The sequence below is a fragment of the Aptenodytes forsteri genome, unplaced genomic scaffold (genome assembly GCF_000699145.1).
Source record: "Aptenodytes forsteri isolate BGI_AS27 unplaced genomic scaffold, ASM69914v1 Scaffold3, whole genome shotgun sequence".
Taxonomy (NCBI): Eukaryota; Metazoa; Chordata; class Aves; order Sphenisciformes; family Spheniscidae; genus Aptenodytes; species Aptenodytes forsteri.
The window spans coordinates 2,297,442-2,320,257 of NW_008795283.1; the positions used below are offsets into that span (position 1 = coordinate 2,297,442).

At 46.6% G+C, this 22,816-nt stretch overlaps 1 protein-coding gene across 1 annotated transcript in view; it reads right to left on the minus strand.

Annotated features, from left to right (window-relative positions):
• The window catches only part of GALNT16 (polypeptide N-acetylgalactosaminyltransferase 16), a 34,923-nt gene extending 15,887 nt beyond the window's left edge, over positions 1 to 19,036 (minus strand). The window contains exons 1-8 of the mRNA XM_009279285.1: positions 18,861 to 19,036; positions 15,786 to 15,884; positions 9,108 to 9,175; positions 6,587 to 6,652; positions 5,416 to 5,537; positions 3,271 to 3,358; positions 2,212 to 2,296; positions 1,198 to 1,301 (exon numbers count right to left, since the gene is read on the minus strand). Of these exons, the coding sequence (XP_009277560.1) occupies positions 1,198 to 1,301; positions 2,212 to 2,296; positions 3,271 to 3,358; positions 5,416 to 5,537; positions 6,587 to 6,652; positions 9,108 to 9,175; positions 15,786 to 15,884; positions 18,861 to 19,036 (808 nt within the window). The remainder of the gene's footprint in view (positions 1 to 1,197; positions 1,302 to 2,211; positions 2,297 to 3,270; positions 3,359 to 5,415; positions 5,538 to 6,586; positions 6,653 to 9,107; positions 9,176 to 15,785; positions 15,885 to 18,860) is intronic.
• Between the last annotated feature and the right edge of the window lie 3,780 nt (positions 19,037 to 22,816).

Here is a 22,816-nt window from a genome sequence, read left to right on the forward strand (position 1 = left end):
TGAAGAGTGGAGGTGCAGGATAAGAGACAAGTGATGAGAGACAACAAATTTACAGGCAGACCACACAACAAGGCAAAACTGGCAAGCCCTGTACACCTGGCCCAGTCCCACACAGCCTGGCCCAGCCACTGCCAGGCTTTACGAGAGCAATTTGAAGGAGAATGAAGCAATTCTGTGCAGGTTTTGATCAGCTCTACGTGCAAGAAGGGCTGTGGGTGCGCAGGTAATTTACTGCCACTTACGGCAGAGAGTTCTGCTTAGCATCAAGCTACTGACATACGCACCAAACAGCAGCACTGGGTTCCCAGGTGGGCAGAAGCAGACAACCAAAAGCCTAAAGAAGTATTCCTTCTCCATCTTTGGGGTTTACAGCTTTTACACAGTCGCAGCTCAGAGGCTGGCAGGATGGCCAAGTGGCTGGCTCTGCAGCTTGGGCCAGTGACAGCAAGGAGCTGAGTTTGGCTATGCAGGGGAGTCTGAGGGACACAGGAGAGGGGATCTTCATGCCTGGGTAAAGGCTGCCTGTTACTTCTGCCTACAGTGCATAGCTGATACTAATAGCACTGCTGAGATCCCAATGCAAGCCCCATTTAATGTCTCTTTTTAATTTCACAAATATCATAAAACTGAAGCAAGACCTCAGAAAACAGAGAACACAAACACTCATTATTAGATACTTTGTTTTAAAAAAGTGGTACCTTGATATTCTGTTATCAGCCAAAAATATTATTTCCTGGTTTCAGAGGGCATTTCAGAAAGAGGCAGCTCTCCCAGCTGTGTTCAGAGAAACAAAAGTTTCCTCTTCCTGACTATTTCTTTCTTTCTAATTGGTCCTCTGGGTGCTAGAAAACACCATGTAAATTCTTCTTTAAAGGGATTTATTTACAAATCTGTGACATTAATTTTTTGGCAGCGTTAGCTACAGAAAAGTCTATTTAAGTTGACTGCAAAACAGAGTAAGGCTTTTATCTCTTCAGCTCCACCTGCACCATTTCAAAATGAATGCCCCGGATACTTTACTTTGCACAAAGCTGACAGCGGTACAATTCTGACCGACATGGGGATTACCTGACCATGTCCCTAGCCTTACATCGACATGCAGATCAGATCTCTCAAAAGGAGAGTTCTGGTAGGCAATGAAGACTGGGAAATGGTTCTGCTTTAGTGTTTCATTCCTCTGAAACACCCTAAACTTACCAAAATTTTCTCCTCCCCAGATGTCCATTTGAGTATCATATTTTCCCAGGTGGTTAAACCAGGACTTGTTGATCACAAAGATGCCTCCTGCTATGACAGGGGTTCTGGAAAAGAAAACACAAGCCCCCACAAAATAATCACATATATATGTAGCACCTCCATCCTCATTTTAGAGGGGGGACAATTTGTCCAGGCCTGACAAAACGTATCTCATTTAAAAGAGAAAAATAGTAGAGCTGGGACGTGAACCTGCAGCAGGCTTCTGAGATCCCTCCTCACCAGATCATCCTCCTGCCCTTGTTAGATGGTCCTGCAAGCACTACGTGAGTAATTCTGTGTCTTTTGCATTTATACAAATATGCACAGTGTGAAGGAATGATAGGGGCACTGTCTGATGACTGTGTTCACCAAGTAGACACGGTGTGAGAGACTTTGCTGAATGTACTGCTCTGCTGTTAGCAAGCTGGTTGTTTCTGGAGTACAAAACAGAGGCTCACAAATTACACAGAGGAATTGAATGATACTTTTACGCTACAAACAGGGAGCTGTCTGCCTAAACAGGCAAGCACTGTGACTTTTTATATCAGGATTTGTCACGTTCTACATTCCTCAGAGCTGTGTACACAGCAGCAAGGCTGGCAATAACTGTTCCAGCCAACAGAGTCTGTTTTGTCCATAGACACGCATATTTAGGAGGGGAGGATAATTGTGTGCCCAAATTACTAGGCAAGATTCAGTTCCCAGGTCTGCTTTACACTTCCTGGGTGACTGTTTAGCTGCTTCATTCCTTAATTCTTCACCTGGAAGATGGAGGTAATTAAAAACCCCCATTAAAATTAAAAATCCCCAGAAGGGATTTCTGAGGCATTCGGAGTGTTGAGTGAGACCACAAAAACAAGAAGAGTTTGTCATCATCAGGTGAACACTGTGGCATTTTGTCCTCAGTAAGGCATACTGATGAAGGCTTAGTAAAGGCATTTGGAGGACTGTACACAGTCCATCAGAGACAGCTACCTTATAGACTGAGTTGGGTCTGTTCTGGACATCTTCTGCTCTATAGGAATCTGCTCCCACTTAAAGTGAAGGCTCCAGTCAAACCCTGAGAAGGAAAAAAACATGTCAAATAGGTTTTGTTATTGTTTTTCTACTAGCTTCAGTGATAGTCTCCACCTTTACGTCACAGGCTATCCCTACTTTCCTTCCCTGATCTCCCTCATGGTCTACCCAAAACGGCAAGAGTCTATCCTAATGTAGCTAAGAAGTCACCAGCTTCTGTCTTGGCATCCTCATCCCTTAGCATTACAGATCTCTGCTCAATTCCACTCCATATCTTCAGGACAGTGTTGTCAGTGTGAGATGTAACTGCATTTTGGCCAGTCTGTCTTACACCTCCCTGTCTGCCAAAGTTATGAGGCATTAATCAAAGGACTTTGTGGGATGTGATGTATTCTGGGAACAAAGGCCTGCAGATCACTGTAACCATCACCTCTTTCAAGACTAGCATTTATTTATAGATGGCCTGTGGTGGATAGCTGAGCACAGCACAGTCACTAACACTATACCATTGTTAAGGGTAGCCACAGAACGAGTAGCCTTTGGCAGGCAAGCAATGTGGCAGTGAACCCCAGCCATAGAAGAGGGAGAGGAGCACCAGGATCTGTGGGTGACCACAGGAACAGCTGCAAGGGTGTTCAGCTGCCAGGAGAGAGGTGCAAATGCTTTTCAGAAGATGCCATGAGATAGTCTGGCAGATAGGAGCAGCAGCTGGAAGTGCCTGGCAGACTCCAGTGTACATGTAGTGTAGGGAGGGCATGGTGATATGTTTAATCAGTTAATTAAACCCTGAAATTGCAAAATGTTGTGACAGTGATGCAAGCCTAAGAGGAAAACACTAGTTGGGTTTTGTTTTAACTCTGCAAAAGATCTGACTTTGCAAGTTGCAGGAAAAAGAGGACAGAGAACCCATCAGGAAAGAGCATCACTGTTTTCTTAGAAAGCTGAAGAGAATGTAAATTATCTTTTTCATGCACCATCCCTCAGGCCTAACTTACACAAGCTATTCATTATACCCACCTCCCCTCAGATCTGCTGATGCTGCCAGGTAGGCAAAATTATCCAGGCTGATAACATCAATGATTGGACTCACCACTCGGGTATAATCCTGAGGGAGAGAGAGAAAGGGGAAAAAAAAAAAAGAGTCAGGCTTTTCTTGAATGTCTGGCAAAGCTGCCAGAGATCAGAAAACACAAAGCTGCACATGTAAATCTTTGTCTGGCTTCTCCAGTACAGTTCCGGTAGCTGAGCAAGGGATCCGTGGCCACTACATCCAAACATGGAGATGGTGGGTATTAGCCAGCTGCACACCACGGATGTGGGGAATGGAGCCTGGGACCCCAACACCCAGGAGTGCTGCTAAGAAACAGCTCTTTATTTCCTGCCCAAGTCACAGGGCATGAATCCCAAAGGTTTTGTGCTTGTTTTTGATATCTACTGACAGCATACCTTCTGCTCAGCCATCCTTGAATTAACTCATTATCATCAGCCTAGAAATGATCAACCCACTAATAAAGCATCTTCCTAACAAGTACTATGAATCAAGACCCCACACTTAAGAATCATAGTGCAAACTGGAAAAAACATAATATTATAATATTAAGATATTGGGGGTACATTATTGACATTAAGGGGTATAGGTATTTAGAGTTTTTCTTTGTAATTCTTTTATTAAGTAGAAGTTGAGATTATAACAATTTTTCAACGTCATGAGACAGGACATTAAAGACAGTCTTGTGATAGCTGAAATATATGATAAAACAGAGCTGGCAATGCCACAAATACCGTCTTGTTATCGGACAGCTGCCAGCCTCCATGCCTTTCCTATCAAACCTTCATTTTGTGCCATGCAATAGTTCCTCCTGCTGTAGCGCATTTGGCCAGGATAGTACATCCTAGGTGAGAGCTATCATTCATGTTTATTCCCCACCGTGCTGTGATGGCTGCACAGCGAGAGTATATCTGCCCAGCCTGAGTCCCCCCAGCACCCACCCAGCAGCCTGGCGCTCCAGCCACTGCTCCAACCAGGCAGTGCTAGGACTGGGTAAGGCAAGATTGAAATCTGAACTAGGATGCACATCAGAAATGTATGAAATAGGTCAGAAATAGGCTGACTTGAAATCTGCTCACTAAATAATACTGGAGTCAGCACCCAAGCTTTCACAACTTAGATCCTTCCTTGAAGGAACTAGTGGGTCCTTTCTGCTGAGGGACCCCTATGCTGCTGCTGCTGCAGCTTGACTTAAAGAGCAGTAGTAAAGTAAACATTTATGGGCTTCCGAGATGGAGGATTTATTGAGCAGGAATAAAAAGCAGAAGCTTTTAAGTTACCAATCCTGAAGTTTCACCTTCTTCTGCTCCTTCATATTAAGCCAAGCAGACATGAATGCAAGGCAGCATTAGAGCCTCCACCCCTTCTCCTCGGGCCCATTACTACATGGAACCCTCCTTTCAGAGGAGGGGATCAATCCCTGCCACTTGCAAGCATGGCTGTGACGTCTCCCATCACCTCTCCCCAGTTTGCTCTTACAGCAGAGCCATGTCTCCCCCTCCAGCCCTACAGTGCAGTCAGGGTGACAGCTGCTAATATTTCTGTCTCATTTTCACTCTTCTAGCCCCATGTCAATCCTTTCCCAAGTGAACCAGCAAAGGGACATCCCTGCACTCACAGGCAGCTCCTCTGTGCTAGGAAGCTGCCTGCATGCAGGTGGTGTGTGTTGGCAGCTCGGCGGGAGCATTAATGGAAGGAAAGCTTTGGCAGTGACAAGGCACAGGGGAGGGTCCAGCAGCAAGAAGGGAGATGGCAACCATGGAAAAGTTGCACAGTGTGTGCTGCCAAAGCGGCTACCCTATGTACAGGTGCACAGGACTAGGAAGCACAGCACCTGCAGGAGACCTGAGGTATAAGTTAGTGGTTCAAGTGTTCACTATTGCATCCCATCACTGAGCACCTCCTGCCCTGCCACATTAGCAGGAGAACATAGAAGCCTGTCAGGGATCTCTTGCCCATCTAGCTCAGGCTGTACCTTCCTCTGTGACAGCCTGCCTGAGGAGTTCCTAGGAATGCTGTCCTCACTGGCACTGCTGATGGCATGTGAGGGCAGAGGATCCACCAGCACAAGACAAATCAGGCCCATCCATTCCGGAGGGGGAGATGGTGCTCACCTCTTTCACTCTCTGAAGCATTGGCTGCAGCCACTCACTGTTGACTTCACAGTGACTGTCCAAGAAGGTGAGGATGTCAGCGGTAGCCACTTCAGCTCCTCGTACCCGAGAGCGAATCAGCCCTACAATGAGGAAAGGACAGCAGAGGAGCAGGAAGGTTATGAAGGGAAACAGCTGAACCTCCTTCAGAAAATAAAATACTTTGTGTGGCCATTATAGGAGAAGAGCAGGTGGTTCTCCTATATCACACCTCCATCAGGAGTAGAGAGCAGCTTTAGCAGGGCATCCCTTAGGGGACACACTGCCAGCTGAGCCCTCCCAGAAGACAAATAATGACCTCACCTGTCACTTCTGTCCATGTCACTGAGCTTTCATCTGGTTCCTGCATTGATGATGTCCTCCTTCACTTCCAGCCCTCCTCACAGGTACCTTGCCTACTCGATGTCTCTCTCACCACTTCCATAGGACCAAGCTCTACTCTCTGCTTGTTGCCTTTCTTACTGCTTATCTGCTTTATTCCCACTTGTCCTTTATTCTGCCCTGCGGTCAGAGATGTCAACCTGGCTCTCAGATGTCTCCATACTTTCTTACAGACCATCCCACTACCTGGGATGCCCTTTGTGAACTGAGCAGTGACTCCCGTCTCCCCTTCCAGATCCTTGCTCCAGGCCTGCTGTGCACTGACAGGTTTAGAAATAAGCCAGCACATATGAGTCAAACTGAAGAGCAGCTGGGAAAGTCAGCATTACCATTTATGCACATAGGAGATATATGAGAAATAACTTTCCTTAATTGTATCTATTTATGATAGATATATGATTGTTTTTCCCTTTCCTACATCTCCTAGATGGCTTGACTCACTCTGAGTTTAAAAGGGTAAGACTTACATCTGCATCTATACTCATAAAGATCTTAAACTGCGGTCCTTGTTCTAGACAGGGCCTCTGGACACCACTTCTCATTATTTAAAGTATGAAATGAGAGCCCTGAAGCCTGAGGGTTGATAAGCCAGGTTCTCCCTCCACAGAGCCTCCAAACCAGGACACCAAACTCTTATACTGAAAAAACAAACTGTAACCATAAGAAACAACATGTAAGCAGCTGGCAAGCAAACAGGGCCATGTGGGAAAATCTGCAAAATCTTTGTACCTACAAAGTTTTCCACACTCACCTTCTCGCCGGGTGTTTCGTAGACACTTGACCTTTGGGATCTTGGTAAGGAGCTGGCAGTCCTCAGCTTAGGGAAGGCAAAAAAAACATTTGGCACACTTGCATGAATTATTTGATTTCAACAGAGAGCTCCAATTAACTGTTCTGCTTCTCCATGGGAGGGGAAATTCTGCTTTCACTTAACATCACATTAATCAGCCTGATGGCCTTAATCCTGTTGTCTAAAGAGTACACAGAAGAGCACTGCTTGCTTGCTGTCCTCCTCGGACAGCTGAGCCTGTGTTTCCTGATACTCTGAGCAGCCAGGCCTTCGCCCTCCTGCGCTCAGTGTTTCACAAGAACAACGGGGCATGCGCTGGCAACATGGCACCAAGCACTGATGAAACGGAGAGACAGCAGGGAGCAAGGGCTGAAAATCACCGAAGTGCTAAGTAAAAGAAAGTCCTGTCATATAAAGTGATCCCATCTGCTCTCTTTGCCTTTAGCGGCTCGTCTGGGCATTTCCCACCATTTGTTCTCGGGGCAGTTTCTGCTTGATTTTATTTAATAAAGGCCACAGGAATGTGACCTGCTTCCTTGGAGACACCATTGCACTAACACATGGATGCCTAACCGAGGGCTTCGCTGGCAGCTTGCCAGAAGCTCGTGCCATCCCTCATTTACATTGCCCAAGGAAGATGACAGAGAGGAACAGCTACCGGCTCCATCCCAGCTGTACCAATGAGCACTGGGTCTTTAGTTCTCTGTTATCCTCTTTCTATTCCTGCCCTAGCAGAGGTCACAGGAACAACAATTTCTAACTTGCTCTTTCCCCTTGCTCCACCAAGTTCACCCCAGTTTCCATGTTTATTGCTCATTCCTTTTCATGTCTCACACCTCCCCTTTCCCGCTGTCATCCTCCCACAGACTGAATGCTCTGGGGAGAACGCAAAGGCCATTAGCCGAAGTGCATCTCTTGGCATGTTCCTGCAGGAGCATTTCCATTCTCAAGGATACATGCAATCTGAAATAATGCTCTTGTGTGGGCACTTTGGCAGTTGCTGCATCATCCAAGTGAAGTGGCAGGTGCTCTTAATTACAGAGTACCGAAATTTTGCTGGACATCTGCTACAAGAGAAGGCAACACTCATCTTGGCAAAGTCACAACTTCAGGTAAGTACGAGAATCCTTATCAAGTCATTCACTCTCCAGGAGTGGAGCATATCATTCTGACTGTAACTACTTGCCAGAGCTTACAAACTCTCCGTATCTTTGGAGAAACCGAGGCGGATATTAAAGCAAAGCGTCAGACCTCAAACATGCGCTAAAGTGCCTCCATGCAGGTGCCTCAGGGGAGTAGCTGTATCCACAAATATCCAGCTGCCGGTGAGAAAAATGAGAGCTGTCAGAGGATGGGGCTTTTTAAAAATCTTTCCATTTACCAAGGAGCCTAAATGGGAGTTTCTGGCTGAGCCCTGTGCATACAGGTCCCAGAGATCCATCAGTGTTGATCTGGTACACTTTGGCCATTAAGAATTGAATTTCTAGATGCTGAATATGGGACATTTAGGACTGTTTGTTGGAGGTGCTCAGAAACACCCAACTCCAACAGCTGGGCACAGCTCAGTCCTTATCACACTCTAAGGCCCTCAGAAAGTTAAATCCCTAATCTCAGCATCCACCTTTAAAATTTTTTTTTGGCCAAAGCTACATATGTATTTAGCTACAAAATCAAAAGAGCAATGCTTCCTTACCTCAGCAGGGCAAGGTGGGCATTCTCAGCTATCTGTAAAGTGTTCTGAAGGAGTAATTATAAATTATTATAAGCGGCACACAACTAGATTATCCTTGAATCTAGTGCACATCATGGGAGAAGCAAGAAGTCTTCTGCCCCCACCACCTCACCACTACTACACAAGAGCCAGGAGCAAGAGCAACTGTACAGATGGAAAGAGTCCATAGCCTCCAGTCTGCAGGTCTGGTGGGACTCATGCAGAAGACACTCCATCCCTGTGCCAAGCTGTAGGAGAAGGTATGGCGCTGCCCAAAGCAATAACCCTTCCACGGCCTCCCACAGGGACACCTGGGATCCCAGACACATGCAGGCAGGCAGACAGTCTCGCCCCAGTCTGCCTGCAGGACCCCAGGCAGGAATTTTCTGTAGGCGCCATTGCATCCTCTTGCTCTCTCTTGGTTTGTAATTACCCACTCTGCTCATGTACACCATTGCTACATACATCTCTGTGCTAAACAGCTCACAAAATGGTGCATAATGAAACTAGACAGAGATCTCTGGCAACCTGGCCAAAACTGCTAAGCTGACAGAAAGGGAAGACCTAATGGAAAGAAAAAAAGAAGCAGCAGCTCTGGCCTCTGCCATGCATGGACATAAACTAAACACAGAAAAACTTCCTCCCTTTTCTTTATCTCTTGTGTACAGACAAGAGCGAATCTCTGTGAGGGAGGGGGACTGAACAGAGCAAACAAAAAGAGGGAAAACAGAAGGGAAGAAACAAGTGCAAGGGAAATAGGTCCATACTTACGATCTGAGCTGAAGTCATCTACCAGAATGATCTCCTGGATGAGGCTGGGAGGGGTGCGGTTCAGGACGCTGCAGGAACCCAGGGAGGAAAAAGACAATCTTTGTGAGCTGCCATAATAATGACAATGGTAGGACTGATACAAATCTGCTATGCTATGCATTACAGCAGAAATACCAAACTCCAGTAATGTGGAATAGGTAACCTTGTACCAGGGTTCACTGGCAGGAGCCAAACTGCAAGCAGGAATATCCCAGAGAGCTATGGCATCTCAGCCAGACCTTACAAGGACCCACAGCCAGGAAGCTGCCGGACTTGCCTGGGGGCAGCTAGCAAAGGATGCTGCCCCTGCCCTGAGGCAGCCAGAAAGCCGTTCCCACCTGCCAGGCTCTGGGCAAAGCTCATCACTGCCGGGGAGCGGAAAGAGAGCTGCCACCTTCCCCAGCAAGGAGCTCTGTCTCAATGCCACAGATGAGGCCTGCTGGGGCTTTCTCACCAATTCCCTTCTTTGGGAGAAAGGCAATTTTCTTTGGCAATATTCTGGATTTGGGTTTTTTTTTCCTCTTTTGCTTGTTACTTGTCTGTCTTTCAAACCAGCCCCCACACTTGCTGAGAGCACCCCCCTTTCCTCAGGCTGGTCACACCATACCCCACAATACCCTCGGGACTGCAGTGGGTTTGCATCTGCAGGACACAGGGACTTTCACGCACAAGGAGGGGGGATAAAAGCTTCTGCCCTCCTCAGAGGTTGATGCACCCTGGCACCCTGGAGTCAGAGCAATCTGATTCTGACCTCTTTGTCCCTCTCATTTGTTTAAGATGCTTGAACTAATTTTCCATGACCTTCTTCAAGTCCGTCCCCTGGCTCTACTACAACCACACAGCATATTCCCCCTTTGAGCCTCCTTCTCCAACGCCTCTATGCACAGGCAGGTCCTCATTGCCTTCAACAAGATTGGTCAGTCACATTTAGTCACCCCAGTGATGAGGACAGCTACGCAAACTGTAATATTAAAAACCAGAGGTAAACACTGTCCTCTTGGTTCTAGCAACCCGTCTCATTTCAGTGGCACCCGCTCTTCTGATTTTGAGCAATTCTGCAGAAAGGCTTTTTTTTCTTTTTTTTTTTTTTGGCTTTTTTGTTTTATACAGGAAATGGACAACAAGAGTAATCCCATATTCCCAGGAATGGAGCTGTAGAGAAATAAATTACCATCTTGCTAAGTAGCATCACTGATGGCTTTGCATACAGAGCCAAAGTTTCCTTAGTTTGGGAGAGTTTTCTGCTGTCTCACACAGCAAAATCCTGACTGCTCCGCTGCTCAGTATCACATCCCACTCTATTTCAGATTTATGCTGCTTCATATGTCTCTGAGAGTATTTGTATTTTGAGCTTATATGTCCCTAGATGACTGAGCTTGCATTTTTCAAAGCTGAATCTCATTTGCTTCTCTTGGCTCATACCTCTCTGGATCCTCTAGCATGGTGGGGTGGGAGGTGGGAGATGTTCCTCTTTGCATTTATAAGTGCAGCTTCTCCCAGCATAGCCATCATCTGCATATTTTACAGACAAGGTTGCCCTGTGCTGAAATTCTTGTCTGTGCAAACTCAATGCAAAACAATCAATCCAGACAGGCTGCATCCTGCAGCATAATGGCTGTAAAATGGTATTCTACACCTTCTCCCACTAGCCTGACTATTAGCAATGCTCACATTTTCTCCACAAGTTTCAGGTCTTCCAACTCAACATAACCGGGAAAAAAAAGCGAACACTTTGTTCCCTCTTCCTCACCTGTCCACTGATTCCCCAGTAGAGAGAAAACACTCCTCAAGGAGTTCACAGCTCATTGTTCAATGCCCAGTTCTGCTCTCAGCTGTGCAATAATTTGCTGTGGATCCTTGGGAAAGGTACTTAATCTTCTTTGCACTTTGTCTTGTCTGTCTTTTTAACAAGGAACACAGTAATCCTAGTATTTCCTTCCAATGAGGTGCAGAGACTGGCATGACAATCGATTACTTTTAGGCACAAAATGTATTATTAGGATTCCAAAATCCAAATGACAATTGCCTTTTACAGCAGAAACACAGACTGTTCTCCCCTCATCTCATGGATTCCTTACCTCCTTTGTCTTTTCTCACAGCTTCCTTCCAGTATCAGTGTCCTTACTCTGTCACTCTGTCTCATGACACCACATCAGCATTGCCAATGAGTTTCTCTCCTCTGCTGATCTGTCCATCCCTCATCGGCTCACAGATAATCTTGTTAATTCCAGATGTTAGCAGAGGAGCATCTCTTTTTTTTCTTTTGCTCTAAAATAATCTCCTCTTTTGCCATTATTTAAATTGTCATTGTAATAAGTTGCTGTACCAAATGCTCTAGCATTACAACAGCATCCTTTTAATCAGAATTTATACAAGTTCTCTGCATAGGCATCGAACCAGACAGCTGTTCAAGTCCATTGACTTAAAGCCTGACTATTCACCTTTACATTTGCACCAAAACCAAAGAGTACCTGCAATACTGACTGAAATCAGAAATAAAGAGAAAGAAAGGGACCAGAAAACAAAGCAGTTGATTTTCCCTCCTGCAGGAATGGTCACTGCAGCAGAAGTGATGGTATCGCTTAATGACTTATCAGGCACAGACATCAATCACACAAAATGCCTTTTGAGTGAAAGTTATCTCTGAAGGAGAACAGGATGCCAAGCAAGTAACTGGTTTGAGAGTGACAGCTATGTCCTGCCAAGGAAGAAATATTACCCAGGCAAGCAGCTCTTGACTGACACACATCTCCTACAGGACAGAGGATGCCAGCAACGAGCCATTTGAACTGGCATGTTCACAGGTTCTGGCGGATAGCCCATTTCCCATTTTTTTTCCCCTAGTCCCCTTCTTAGTCTCTTGCTGGATATTTTTAACCAGTTGCCTCCCTCTACACTGAAAACAAACAAACAAACAAAATTTGTCTGAAGGACTCCCTGCCTGGGACCAGTAGGATTTGGGGCAGCATGGCCTATTGGTGTGCTGGCCTGGTCCCTCTGGCAGCCTGTAGGCTGGGCAGCAGGACCAGCTGCCTGTTGCCTTTGCCTAGGGCAGAGGAGGAAAATGGCTGGAGCCCACAGCAGCAGGCAGGTATGCAGCCCATGCTGCCTCTGGGGACCAGGAGGGACAAGTGACAGGGTGCTGGAGGGAAGAAGCTATTCCTCCCCACAGTCACTCCTCTGTTTCCCCCTCTCCCTCATACTGAAACATTTCTCCCATCCTCAAGTGGCAACAACAGCACATCGCTCCCGTTGCTTCCACCCAGCAGCAGAGATCCCAGGGGCAGCAGGGAGAGTTTGGCAGCTGCTGAGCTGCCAGAGGTACTTGTGCGAGTCCATGTGCGCACACAGGCAGGTGTGGTTAGCAAGAAGGGTCTGCAGATCAGGATCTGGCCCCTACAGCTGCCATGGTTAGATCACCCTGAAATAAACCGTAATGCAGGAGTCTCATCCCTGGGTCACTTCCCAAGACCTTTTGGTACCAGCATTGCCACTCAGCTGAGTTACCTTGCAGAGCTGTCAGGATAATAGTAAGACGGTATCTGGCTCAGAGGAGCGCATTTAGGCTCCCTCTAGTTTTATTTTAAGATTAGTTCAGTCCCAGTACCCTTTCCATACATTTCTTCCTAGAATTTCCCAAAGTTTTGCAGCTGATTTTTGAGTGCCCAAATTCAGGCACTCATCAGCCAGGCTTGCAAAGACCCCAGGTATGAAAGCTTCAACTGGTAGTACATATTCTACTCACCTCTAAAGATTGGGCCTCTAAAAAAGTTTTCGGCCATAGAAATTTTTGCTCTTAGTGCTGCTTATTTCCATCAGTTGTCGTCTTCCACCCCCACTTCTCTTATAGCATCCCCATAGTGTAATTATGATAACTAAACTTGGGAAGAGGCCCATAATAACAGTGTAATCATATTTAACTTTAACAGGTGCATCTCAAATGGTTAATTCTAATTATCTACATAATCCTGCTCTACCTGGCTTAAGAAAGCTCTTATGGATACAGAGATAATGACAGGCTGCAAGCCTGACTAGTCAGCAGCTAAGCAGGTCAGCAGCTAAGACCACCAAGAGACTGTGGTCCTCTGCAGACTCACAGCCAGGTCATAAACCAAACAGAACAGAACAGTCCTGTCCCTTTGATACTTGACATCCCAAAATGCTGCAAAGTAATTACATAGTATTTGGTGCACTGACTGCGTATGCGAATTGAGTGACAATTATACTTACAGCAGTAATTCAGCCTCGCACATTCAGATGCATTTTGCTGAAAGACAGGACTCTGAGGTTACAGAAGACGCCTTGAAGAGCACCGTGAAATCTTCAACTCCCTCTGTAACATCAGTGTTAACCTGCAAGTGGGACTCAGCCCCATGCCTCTTCTAACAGCACAGCCATGACCTGAGCTTTCACCTCTGTGTACATTGTCAAACCTCCCGTGCCTCAAAGACAAGGCTACTAGCCAATGCTTGGTTGTGTGACACTGAAAATACTGTAGAGCCCAAGAAGAATTCAGCCTTCGGGATCCCTCATCAGACAGGGATAAATCATGGACACTTCTGACATTTGATGTAAGCAAGGAGTAAATCAATCACATGGACTGGCTGTAAACCATCTGGCAATGAAGACTTCAGCTGTAGCCAGAGGTCTGGGAGGAAATGCCATCCACCCCACCATTCACAGCAGAGTGCAGCCAGTCCCTCACAACAGCAGTCCTGCAGTGGCAGCAGGGTTGCAGGGACCAGTCTGAACAGATGGGTCATCCATTTTTCAAGGTCTTTGCTGGGGGCTCTGGGTTGCAGGAGACCACATCTGAGAGACTGGTAATACCACATCTTGAGTGCTGCGTCCAGTTCTGGGCTTCCCAGGACAAGAAAAAGAGGGACATGCTGAAGCAGGTCCAATGAAGGACCACTAAGATAATTAAGGGAGTTGAGTTATAATTAAGTAAAAGTTGAGGTTGAAAGAGCTGGCGTTGTTTAGCCTTGAGAAGAGAGTGCACAGAGAGGTTGCAGAGTCTCCATCCTTGGAGATACTAAAAACTGACCAGGCACAGCCCTGAGCAACCTACTCTAGTTGACCTTGCTTTGAGCAAGCCTGGCCTGTTAGTGCATTGGCAACACTCATCTGCTCATTAGTACACATCACCTCCATAGGATCTGGATATCAATTTCTCTCTCTATGCTTTACTGCTGCTCTGAATGTCATCTTCTCTTCATTTTAACTATCATGGCATTTGGCTATTTGATTGGCTGCCTTGAGATTTTCTTAAGGATCCTACTACCACAGTTTCTGAGCACCTAACCATTTATTGTCTGACCTATGAGGTAATCGGCAGAAATCTCCTCCCGTTGCCCTAGCAGCACCATGGTTCAAAACAAATCTGCTCATATTCTGAACAGTGGCTCTGTAGAACTCATTTTATGGTTCAAATGAAAAGGAAATGATAGAGGTAAAAAGGCAAAATGTGTTAATGCAATATATACAGGTCTCTGGAAACACAGTAGCACAAAACCTGGCAGACAGAAACCCAGCCTCCTAGCCATGAGGCCAACTTGAAAAAGCCTGTTATTTACTCACAAAGCACATTTCTCTAGGCCCACAGGATCTGACAGGAGAAGTGGTGATGATGAATAATGCATTCCTGTTAGCGATGTTATCAGCTAAACCTTCTACCTGGACAATTCACTCTTCCTTCAGCCTCCACAGGCTGTTCCTGGACCTGCTTGCAGGCTTCAGAAACCCTTTGAGAAATGACTTGATAAGTCAGAGAGGGCAGAGGGCATTTTTTGTGTGAAAACTAAAAAGAAAAGAGCCTCCCTGGGTTCTGCGGTGGTGATGGGGAAGGGAAGGAGCAGCTGGAACATTGCTTTGTGGTACAGATAATTGCATGCTCCTGTCTGCTTGGGATGCTGACAGGCACTATGCCACCTATTTACTTGGTTAGATTTGGCCACTCCTGATGATACTCAGATATGAGGAGACACTGGTACAAAATAGCAAGTGTCCTTCAAGTTCAGCAGGGTCTGTGTACAAAGCCCCAGGGAGGATCTGGTGGGCCATCAGGTTCAGCAACTGTTTACCAGCAAGTGAGTCTGAGCACCTGCTCAGATCGCAAGGGCTCAGTCTCCATGAGACTTCAAGTTCATCACCTTCTGCTTGGAAGACTGTGCCCCCTGCCCTCACTGAGCCAGCCCCAGCTCCTGTAACATGTGCTCTAGCAGGGGGCTGGCTGCTTATTCCTGCTTATGAAACACAGTCCCTCCCAAGCCCCTTCTCTCAGTTGCATCTAGCAGCCCACAGTGTGCCCTTTGGTCCCCCCTCACTCTTCCAAACTAAGCTCATACAGCCTGTTCCCACCTGTGGACACAGGCCCAGCAGCCCCTTTCCTGCTGCTAATGATTCCCCCTACAGGGGGCTATATAGCAGCTAACTGCAGATATGTTCTGTCTTTGAAGACATGCCCACACTGCCAATCCAAGCCCCTGACCTGTCCTAGTGGGCCGGCTCGAGGGCAGATCACAAGCACTTGGGGGACTGCAGCCACCCTGCTTGCCTAACCACTGGAAAATGCCTAACCCTCCACCAGTGCCCTTCCAGGCACCATCGTTTGGGCCCAGCACCCCTTGCTGAACTCACCTCTTCACCGTGCGGAGCAGGGTGGAGCGCGCCTCATTGTGGAAGGTGATGATGAGGCTGGTAGCTGGCAAGTCTGTGTCATAGCGTACAGAAGTGCACCTGCAACACGGGAGAGCAGAATTGTAAGCCAAACATCACCCAGCAGCAGCCACTGCAGCAATGTACCTAGAATTTCTGAAGGAGAAGAGAATAATATGCTAAAACCAGAAACAGCACAGCTGAGCTGCAGCAAAGGAGGCCTCAGCAGCCCCTGCACCAAGGTTGGCAGAGCTTAAAAAGAACTGTGACTGTTGAAAGGCAAAGTTTTGAGGTTGTGATACCTAAACTCATGATGCTGCATGCTGAGGAGGGCACGTGGGTTTCATGGGGAACAAAGGTTCAACATCGTGGACTCTAGTCCCTGGATTCACCTGTGATTATGTAAAATCTTGTTTATTCATGCATAGGACATGCACATGCTAAGGATGCACGGAGCTGGTACACCCAGGCATCACTGTATAAAGCACTTTCAAATTCTTTGGATATTGGACTTTACAGAAAGGAAAACACTAGCTAGTGCTGTGATCTGCATCAGGGAGTTGCTGAGGTTCAACACTAATACCTCAGCTGGCAATGGAAAGCAATTCCTCCCACCTTCTCATCTGACTTTGTAATGTTCGGTACATACATTCATTCTCATACTCAGAAGCAAAGATTAACTCAGGATCAGCTTGCACCAGGGCTGCTCATACCCTGTGGAGAACAAGGATTCTTGGAGGAGAACAACTCTCAGATGTGAATCCTGGATCCAATTCTGGCAGATACTAGGAATGGCAGGTTTGGGCTGATTTGCTCCTCCAGAGTGTCCACCTTCTTAACTTTCAGCCAGTGCCAAACAGCAGTCAGTCTGCACTAATTCCCTGCCACATGAAAAGCCCACACCTGAAATTGTGGCCTAGTGTTTTTAACAACTCAAGGCCACGCATAGACTGAACTCATCCTGGGAGGGAATACAATTCAGTTCTTACAGCCACTACTTGTACTTCCACATTTACTTACTATTCTTTTATGGCTATTACTAAACTGTTACTGTTTTTATCATCACATTCAATCCTACTGGTTTATGACTTTTTCATTGCAATATTTTATTAAGGGGACAGCAGCTTCTTACAGCAATTTTCAAACATATAAAGAAACCTTGATAAAGACTAAAGTGGAAAACCTGAGGCCAGACAGGAGACATACCACATTTATTATTGTTTCAAAATAACTCCATGATGTAATGCATATAAAATGTATTAAGGCATCAAGAAGTGAAAAAGCAGCAGAGATTGGTGTATGTGTTGTTTGGGGAAGTCTTCCCAAGATCTCAGCATTATTACAGCATCACAGAGCACAAGGACAAAGTTTGTGCTCGAAAGTTGGCCCTCTCTTTGCTTTGGATCAAAAAAACAGCTACATGCTAGGTCAGAAGGAGCTTGTAGGATGTGGAGTCAAGTATGCCCAAGCTCTGCTTGGGTGCCTGAAGAAAAAGTGATGTGTTAGTGACCTATGGACTCCCCAGTCCTTAAACAGAGAGCCAGGTCTATTTGTGACACAAGGATGGACTTTCCTCAAACCACATCTAACTTGTACCAGCTGAAATAAGTCCTCATCCTAAGTTGCCATCTCAGCAACCATTCCAATAATGCTACAAGACAAGGTACTCAAAACCAGCTTCCTCATTCCCAAACGGGCACCTCTGCAAAGGGAAGGAACATGGAAATAGGTTTATCTGCTCTGATTATACACTGCTTTGGACTCCCCATTGCTGAAGGGAACCCTTGCAAAGCTGGGGCTGAAACGGCCATACATTTCCAGGGAATCGCATATATGTTGTTCTTCAGATTGAAGTGCACAGATGAGGCTTTTCACAAAAAGCATGCTCTGCATGCTACCACAGACCAAAATAAACAATAATTCACCTTTGAAGTGAGCTATTTGTAGGCCAGAACATGACAGTAGATTAACAGAAAACAGCAATTCTGCATGGCTGGGAGACTTGTCAGTAACGCAGGACATGGCACCTCTGCCTCTGAGTCACTAGAAAGCCAATCCCAAGTACTATGCCAGGGAACAGGAGCACAAGACTTTCATCTCACAACCACAGTCCCAACTGCTTTCATTCACAAAGCACCCTGATGGCTGTCAGTGCTGGCAGGCTCACAGAGCTCCATGTCTTCTGACATCTCTTTCACAGTTTCGATCAAGTTAGATGCCTGGTTTCCCATTCCCAGCAGCTGTGAAGTGTTGCTTTGCAACCCTAGGTAGGGTCTAGGTTCCAGCCCAAATAGACAAGCATTTCAGACATGGTTAGGTTGCTTCTATTTTTTCTCCTTTGAAGTAGGCTGTTTTACACTATCCTATTACTATCAAACCTACAGTTTTCAAGGTACAACATTATCTTTTTGTTCTCCAGAAACTACAAAATAGTTACCTGAGCACTATTAGCAATTTAAAGATTAATTTAGTCAGCAGAATAAATTGACCCCCAGAGAAACAAGGACAGAATGATAAGCACTTTGCAAGCCATGAAATATTCACTGTATTCACACTTTAGTTTCATCCCCACCCCAGGAGCCTTCATCCAAACCGTAATGCTCAGGCTGGAGAGAAGGCACCAAACCAGCTTCAGACAGCCAGGGCACAGCAGGTGAGGAACACCAGAGTAAAGCAAGGCTGCAACAATGGTGTACCTTACGGCCAGGACAGAGGGTTGCTGAGAGAAGCCATGAGTGTGAGGGGAGTTGTGCAAAAAACAACTGTCAGATGAGCAATTTGAGCTGCAATGGAGGGGCTGTGCTGAAACAACAAGATGGTGCTTGGACCTGGGAGAAGAGATGCTAGAAAAGCAACAAACTGGGGCTGAATTAGTCAAGAGTCTCTGCACATATGAGACATTTCCAGATTAACCATGAAATACAGTGAAGTAACAGACCGACGCTGGCAAAGAAAAACCCAAACCATCCTTTGCCAACATTGCAGAACAATACAGGAGGGCAGTGGGCTCCCCACACCAAGCAGCAGCCATGGCTTGGAGCAAGGGCTGCACGGTACCTGTAGTGCCTGGTGTCCCGAATGGGCCGATCGCTGCTGAGTTTGTCACTCTCTAGCTGATTAAAAGCATGCTGGCGGTAGGGGTCTTCTCCGGCCTTCAGCAGCTTTGAGGACAAGTAAGCCTTTTCGTCAAAACCCCTCCGGCTGTTCTTCTCTCCTTGGGGAGCCCTTGTCATCTAGAGCAGAGACAAGCATCAGAGCATCAGGGAGAGCAGCTGACTCATGTTTAGACACAGGTAATAAGTTCAGACACGCGTATGTTTAGGCAGGTTGTTTGTCACACATCTGGAAGTGGCTCAGGTATGGGGGAAGGCAGGACAGGCAAGAGCTTGGAAAGGAAAGCAGGAAACCCTCACAGATATGGTGTTATAATTGCCTTCTCTGAGGAAAATTGCAGGCCTCGCTATCCTTACCAACTGAGCTTGGGATGAAAGCTGTTGTTCCTGATAGCACAGGCAGAGCCGAATTCCCTTTAGCACTTGTTACGCAGAACATGCAAGACTGCAGGCATTTGGAAACCCTTCCAGGCAATGCAGGTTTGAAAGCAGCCTCCAGCCAATGTGGCTGAAACACAGTATTTTGAGGAAAAACAGTTTCAGCCTTTCGGCAATCGCTATTGCATACAAACACAGAGGCAGCTGATTTAACAGGTTGCCTGCTGTGCCCTGCCCAGCTTTGCCCAGTCTCACAGAAGTCCGTGATAAAGTTGGAAGCTGCATGTGACTGTTCCCAGTCCCACACAAGAGCTAAAACACCTGGACCATCCTTCTCCTCTCCTAATTTTCCTCTAGCTTTCTTAGGCCACAGAGTCAGTGCAATGCCAGCACCTGAAGACTATTCACTAGGGCCACTGGTAGGGAGGACAGGCACAGTTCTAGCCCATGCTGAACTCTTAGATATGAGATTTTGGTTGGAAACAACCTAGAAACTGTAAAATATCAGCTTATAAAGCAATCAGGATTGTTTATACAATAAAAGTTTAACAAATTGTCTGTGGTAGCCATTTGCTAGACCAGATCATGAAGAAGCCATAAAAAGCTCCCAGCCTTGTACGAAGGAGTGCTGGAGCTCCCTAAAACTGCTGGAAAAGGCAGATTCTGGCACATCCACATCTCATCCAAAGTGCTGGACAATCCCCAGATCTTGAGATCCTTCTCTGTAAAATAGTTCGGATACCCTCTAATACTAGGCTTGATCACATTTCTCCCTCTGCTATAAGGCTCCTTTTAGGAGTTTTAGGGGGCAAGAGACCATGGACTGGTCCCCAATATCGCACAGTGTTTTGGTTAAGCCATCTAAATGGGTCGGGAAACATGAGACACAGCACCGGGCAAATTCCTGAAGCAGGAGAGCACTTAGAAGAACAAACATCTCTGCACCTTTCTCTGAGAAGGGCTACCCTGCAGTGCAGACAGCCCTAAGAGAACCAGACAGTTGGGTAAGACGATGGCAAATGAAATTCAGCATAGACAACTGCAAGTTAATGAACATTAGAAGAAACAAATTGAACTACTCATGCACATTGATGGATTTCAAACGAACCGTGACCACTCGGGTTACGGATCTGAGTGTCCCTGTGGACAGCTCAATGAAATCCTGCACTTGGCCTGCCGAGATGGGAAATATAGCAAATCGAGTGCACTGCAAACAGGACAGAAACCATCGTGAACACTGTTATACGAAATCAGTGACAGCTCAGCAGCCGTGGCCAGAGTGCAAGTTTTGTCAACCTGGTCTCTGGAAGGAAGCTACTGGAGGATGAAGAGAAATTAAAGGTTAGGACTACTAAATTTGGAGAGAAGTTGAAGGAAGTGAGAAAAAAACTGAAGGACGGTAAAATTATGCCAAATACAGCCAAGGTCAGCCCGATGCTCAGATTTCTCTTTCTTACCATACAAAAACGAGGGAAATGTCTTCTCACAGGAAAAAAAAAGTGCTGCTATTTACCACACAAAGAAACTTATTCAACCACTGCACAACCAAGCTGCTGCCCATGGATTTACCCTAATGCAGCACTCGCATAGGCACACTTCGGCAGATGTCTGCCTCCATTCCGCCCCTCCAGGCAGCGAGCGCCTGCCCTGCCGCCCCTCTGTGAGGGATGCCGTCATCCCCCTGCCGACCCTCGCAGCATCCGCCGCCACAGCACCGGCTGGGCTTGTCACTGGGTTAGGGCAACAGCTCAGTTATCTGCATGGCTGATTTCACAGCCTGCTGCCTAGACTCTCCCTTGAAATCATATTTTCAGTGCGATGAGAAAAACAATTACTTTCATACCTCTAAAAATTGAAATGTTTTCCTCCTTTAATTCATACTAGGAGTTTTGTCAAACTTAGCTTCCATTTCTCTTTTTCCTCTTGCCCTAGAAAACTACTGATTTGTAGCAAAAGCCCAGCTTATCACATGCCTTTAAATATTTTGTGGCCACTTGCTTGCCCTTTGCTACTTATCTCTGTCTCCCCAAGCCCTGGAAAAGCAACAGCTCGTTTTGGTTTATATTGCCAGCAACGTCTTGCAAAACGCTGGAAGTGGCAACAAGTCTTCAGGAGCCATTTTGTCAGGGCACCGTGAGGGCCGGGGGCTCCCCATGGCGAGGCTCAGGGCAGGGCCTGGCAGCCAGGGATCATCCCATGCCCCAGACAGGAGTGGGGCAGCCAGGGGGCACCGGGACAGCAGGAGCCCTGGGCATCGGGCATCTCTCTGGGGACGGGCTAGGCCGTGGGCCCACCTTGGCAGGGCCCATGGCCGGGCAGAGCAGGGCTGTGGGGAGCTGGAGACTGCCCCTGCCGCAGTGTCGCTGGGGCAGGGGCTGACAGCCCCTGGGGTCCTGGGTCATAGGCAGGGTGGAGGGAGCCCCGGGGAGCTGACATGGGGTCCTGGGCCATGGGCAGGGTCGGGGGAGCTCCGGGGAGTGGCCAGGGACAGGAAGGCCCATTAACATTTCTCATTTTTATTTCAGCCAGTATGTCTTTGTGCTCTCTTCAAACAGGGAAAAGGGAGTATTCAGGGGATGATAGCTCAGAGGGCCTAGCTTCAGCTTCCAGAAAGACAGCTAATCAACATTGTCCTGGTTTCGGCAGGGATAGAGTTAATTTTCTTCCTAGTAGCTGGTACAGTGCTGTGTTTTGGATTTAGTATGAGAATAATGTTGATAACACACCGATGTTTTAGTTGTTGCTAAGTAGTGCTTACACTAGTCAAGGACTTTCAGCTCCCCATGCTCTACTGACTGAGAAGGCTGGAGGGGCACAAGAAGCTGGGAGGGTAGAGTTAATTCTTCCTAGTAGCTGGTACAGTGCTGTGTTTTGGATTTAGTATGAGAATAATGTTGATAACACACCGATGTTTTAGTTGTTGCTAAGTAGTGCTTACGCCGATGGGAAGGAGTGAATGAATTCCTTGTTTTGCTTTGCTTGTGTGCACGGCTTTTGCTTTGCCTGTTAAACTGTCTTTATCTCACCCCATGAGTTTTCTCACTTTTACTCTTCTGATTCTCTCCCCCATCCCACCGGTGGGGAGTAAGCAAGCGGCTGTGTGGTGGATATTGAGACAGAGTATGTATGTTTGTCAAATCCATAGGAAATTCAGCAAAAATGTCAGACACATTGGGGAGCAGAATTAGAATTCAAAATTATCTCAACACATGGAAAAAAAAATGTCTGAAAACAATAAATGCAATTCAATAAGGGCACCACAGACCTCTACAGTTCATCAGGTCTGTGCTAATACAAAACATGGCAGAAACAGCAAGGTAGAAGCTCCTCAGAAAAGCCCTAGATGTTACAGCTCATTACAAACCACACAACAGCAAAGTCAGATTAAGAGAAGAGAGCAAACACCATCCTGAGTGGAGCCCAGACAGCTATGAACAAGCCTGACAAAGCAAGTATAAAGCTTATCTTTAAGGACTGACTTGCTCGGATCTGACTTTATCAGATTATTTTCCTAGAATATAG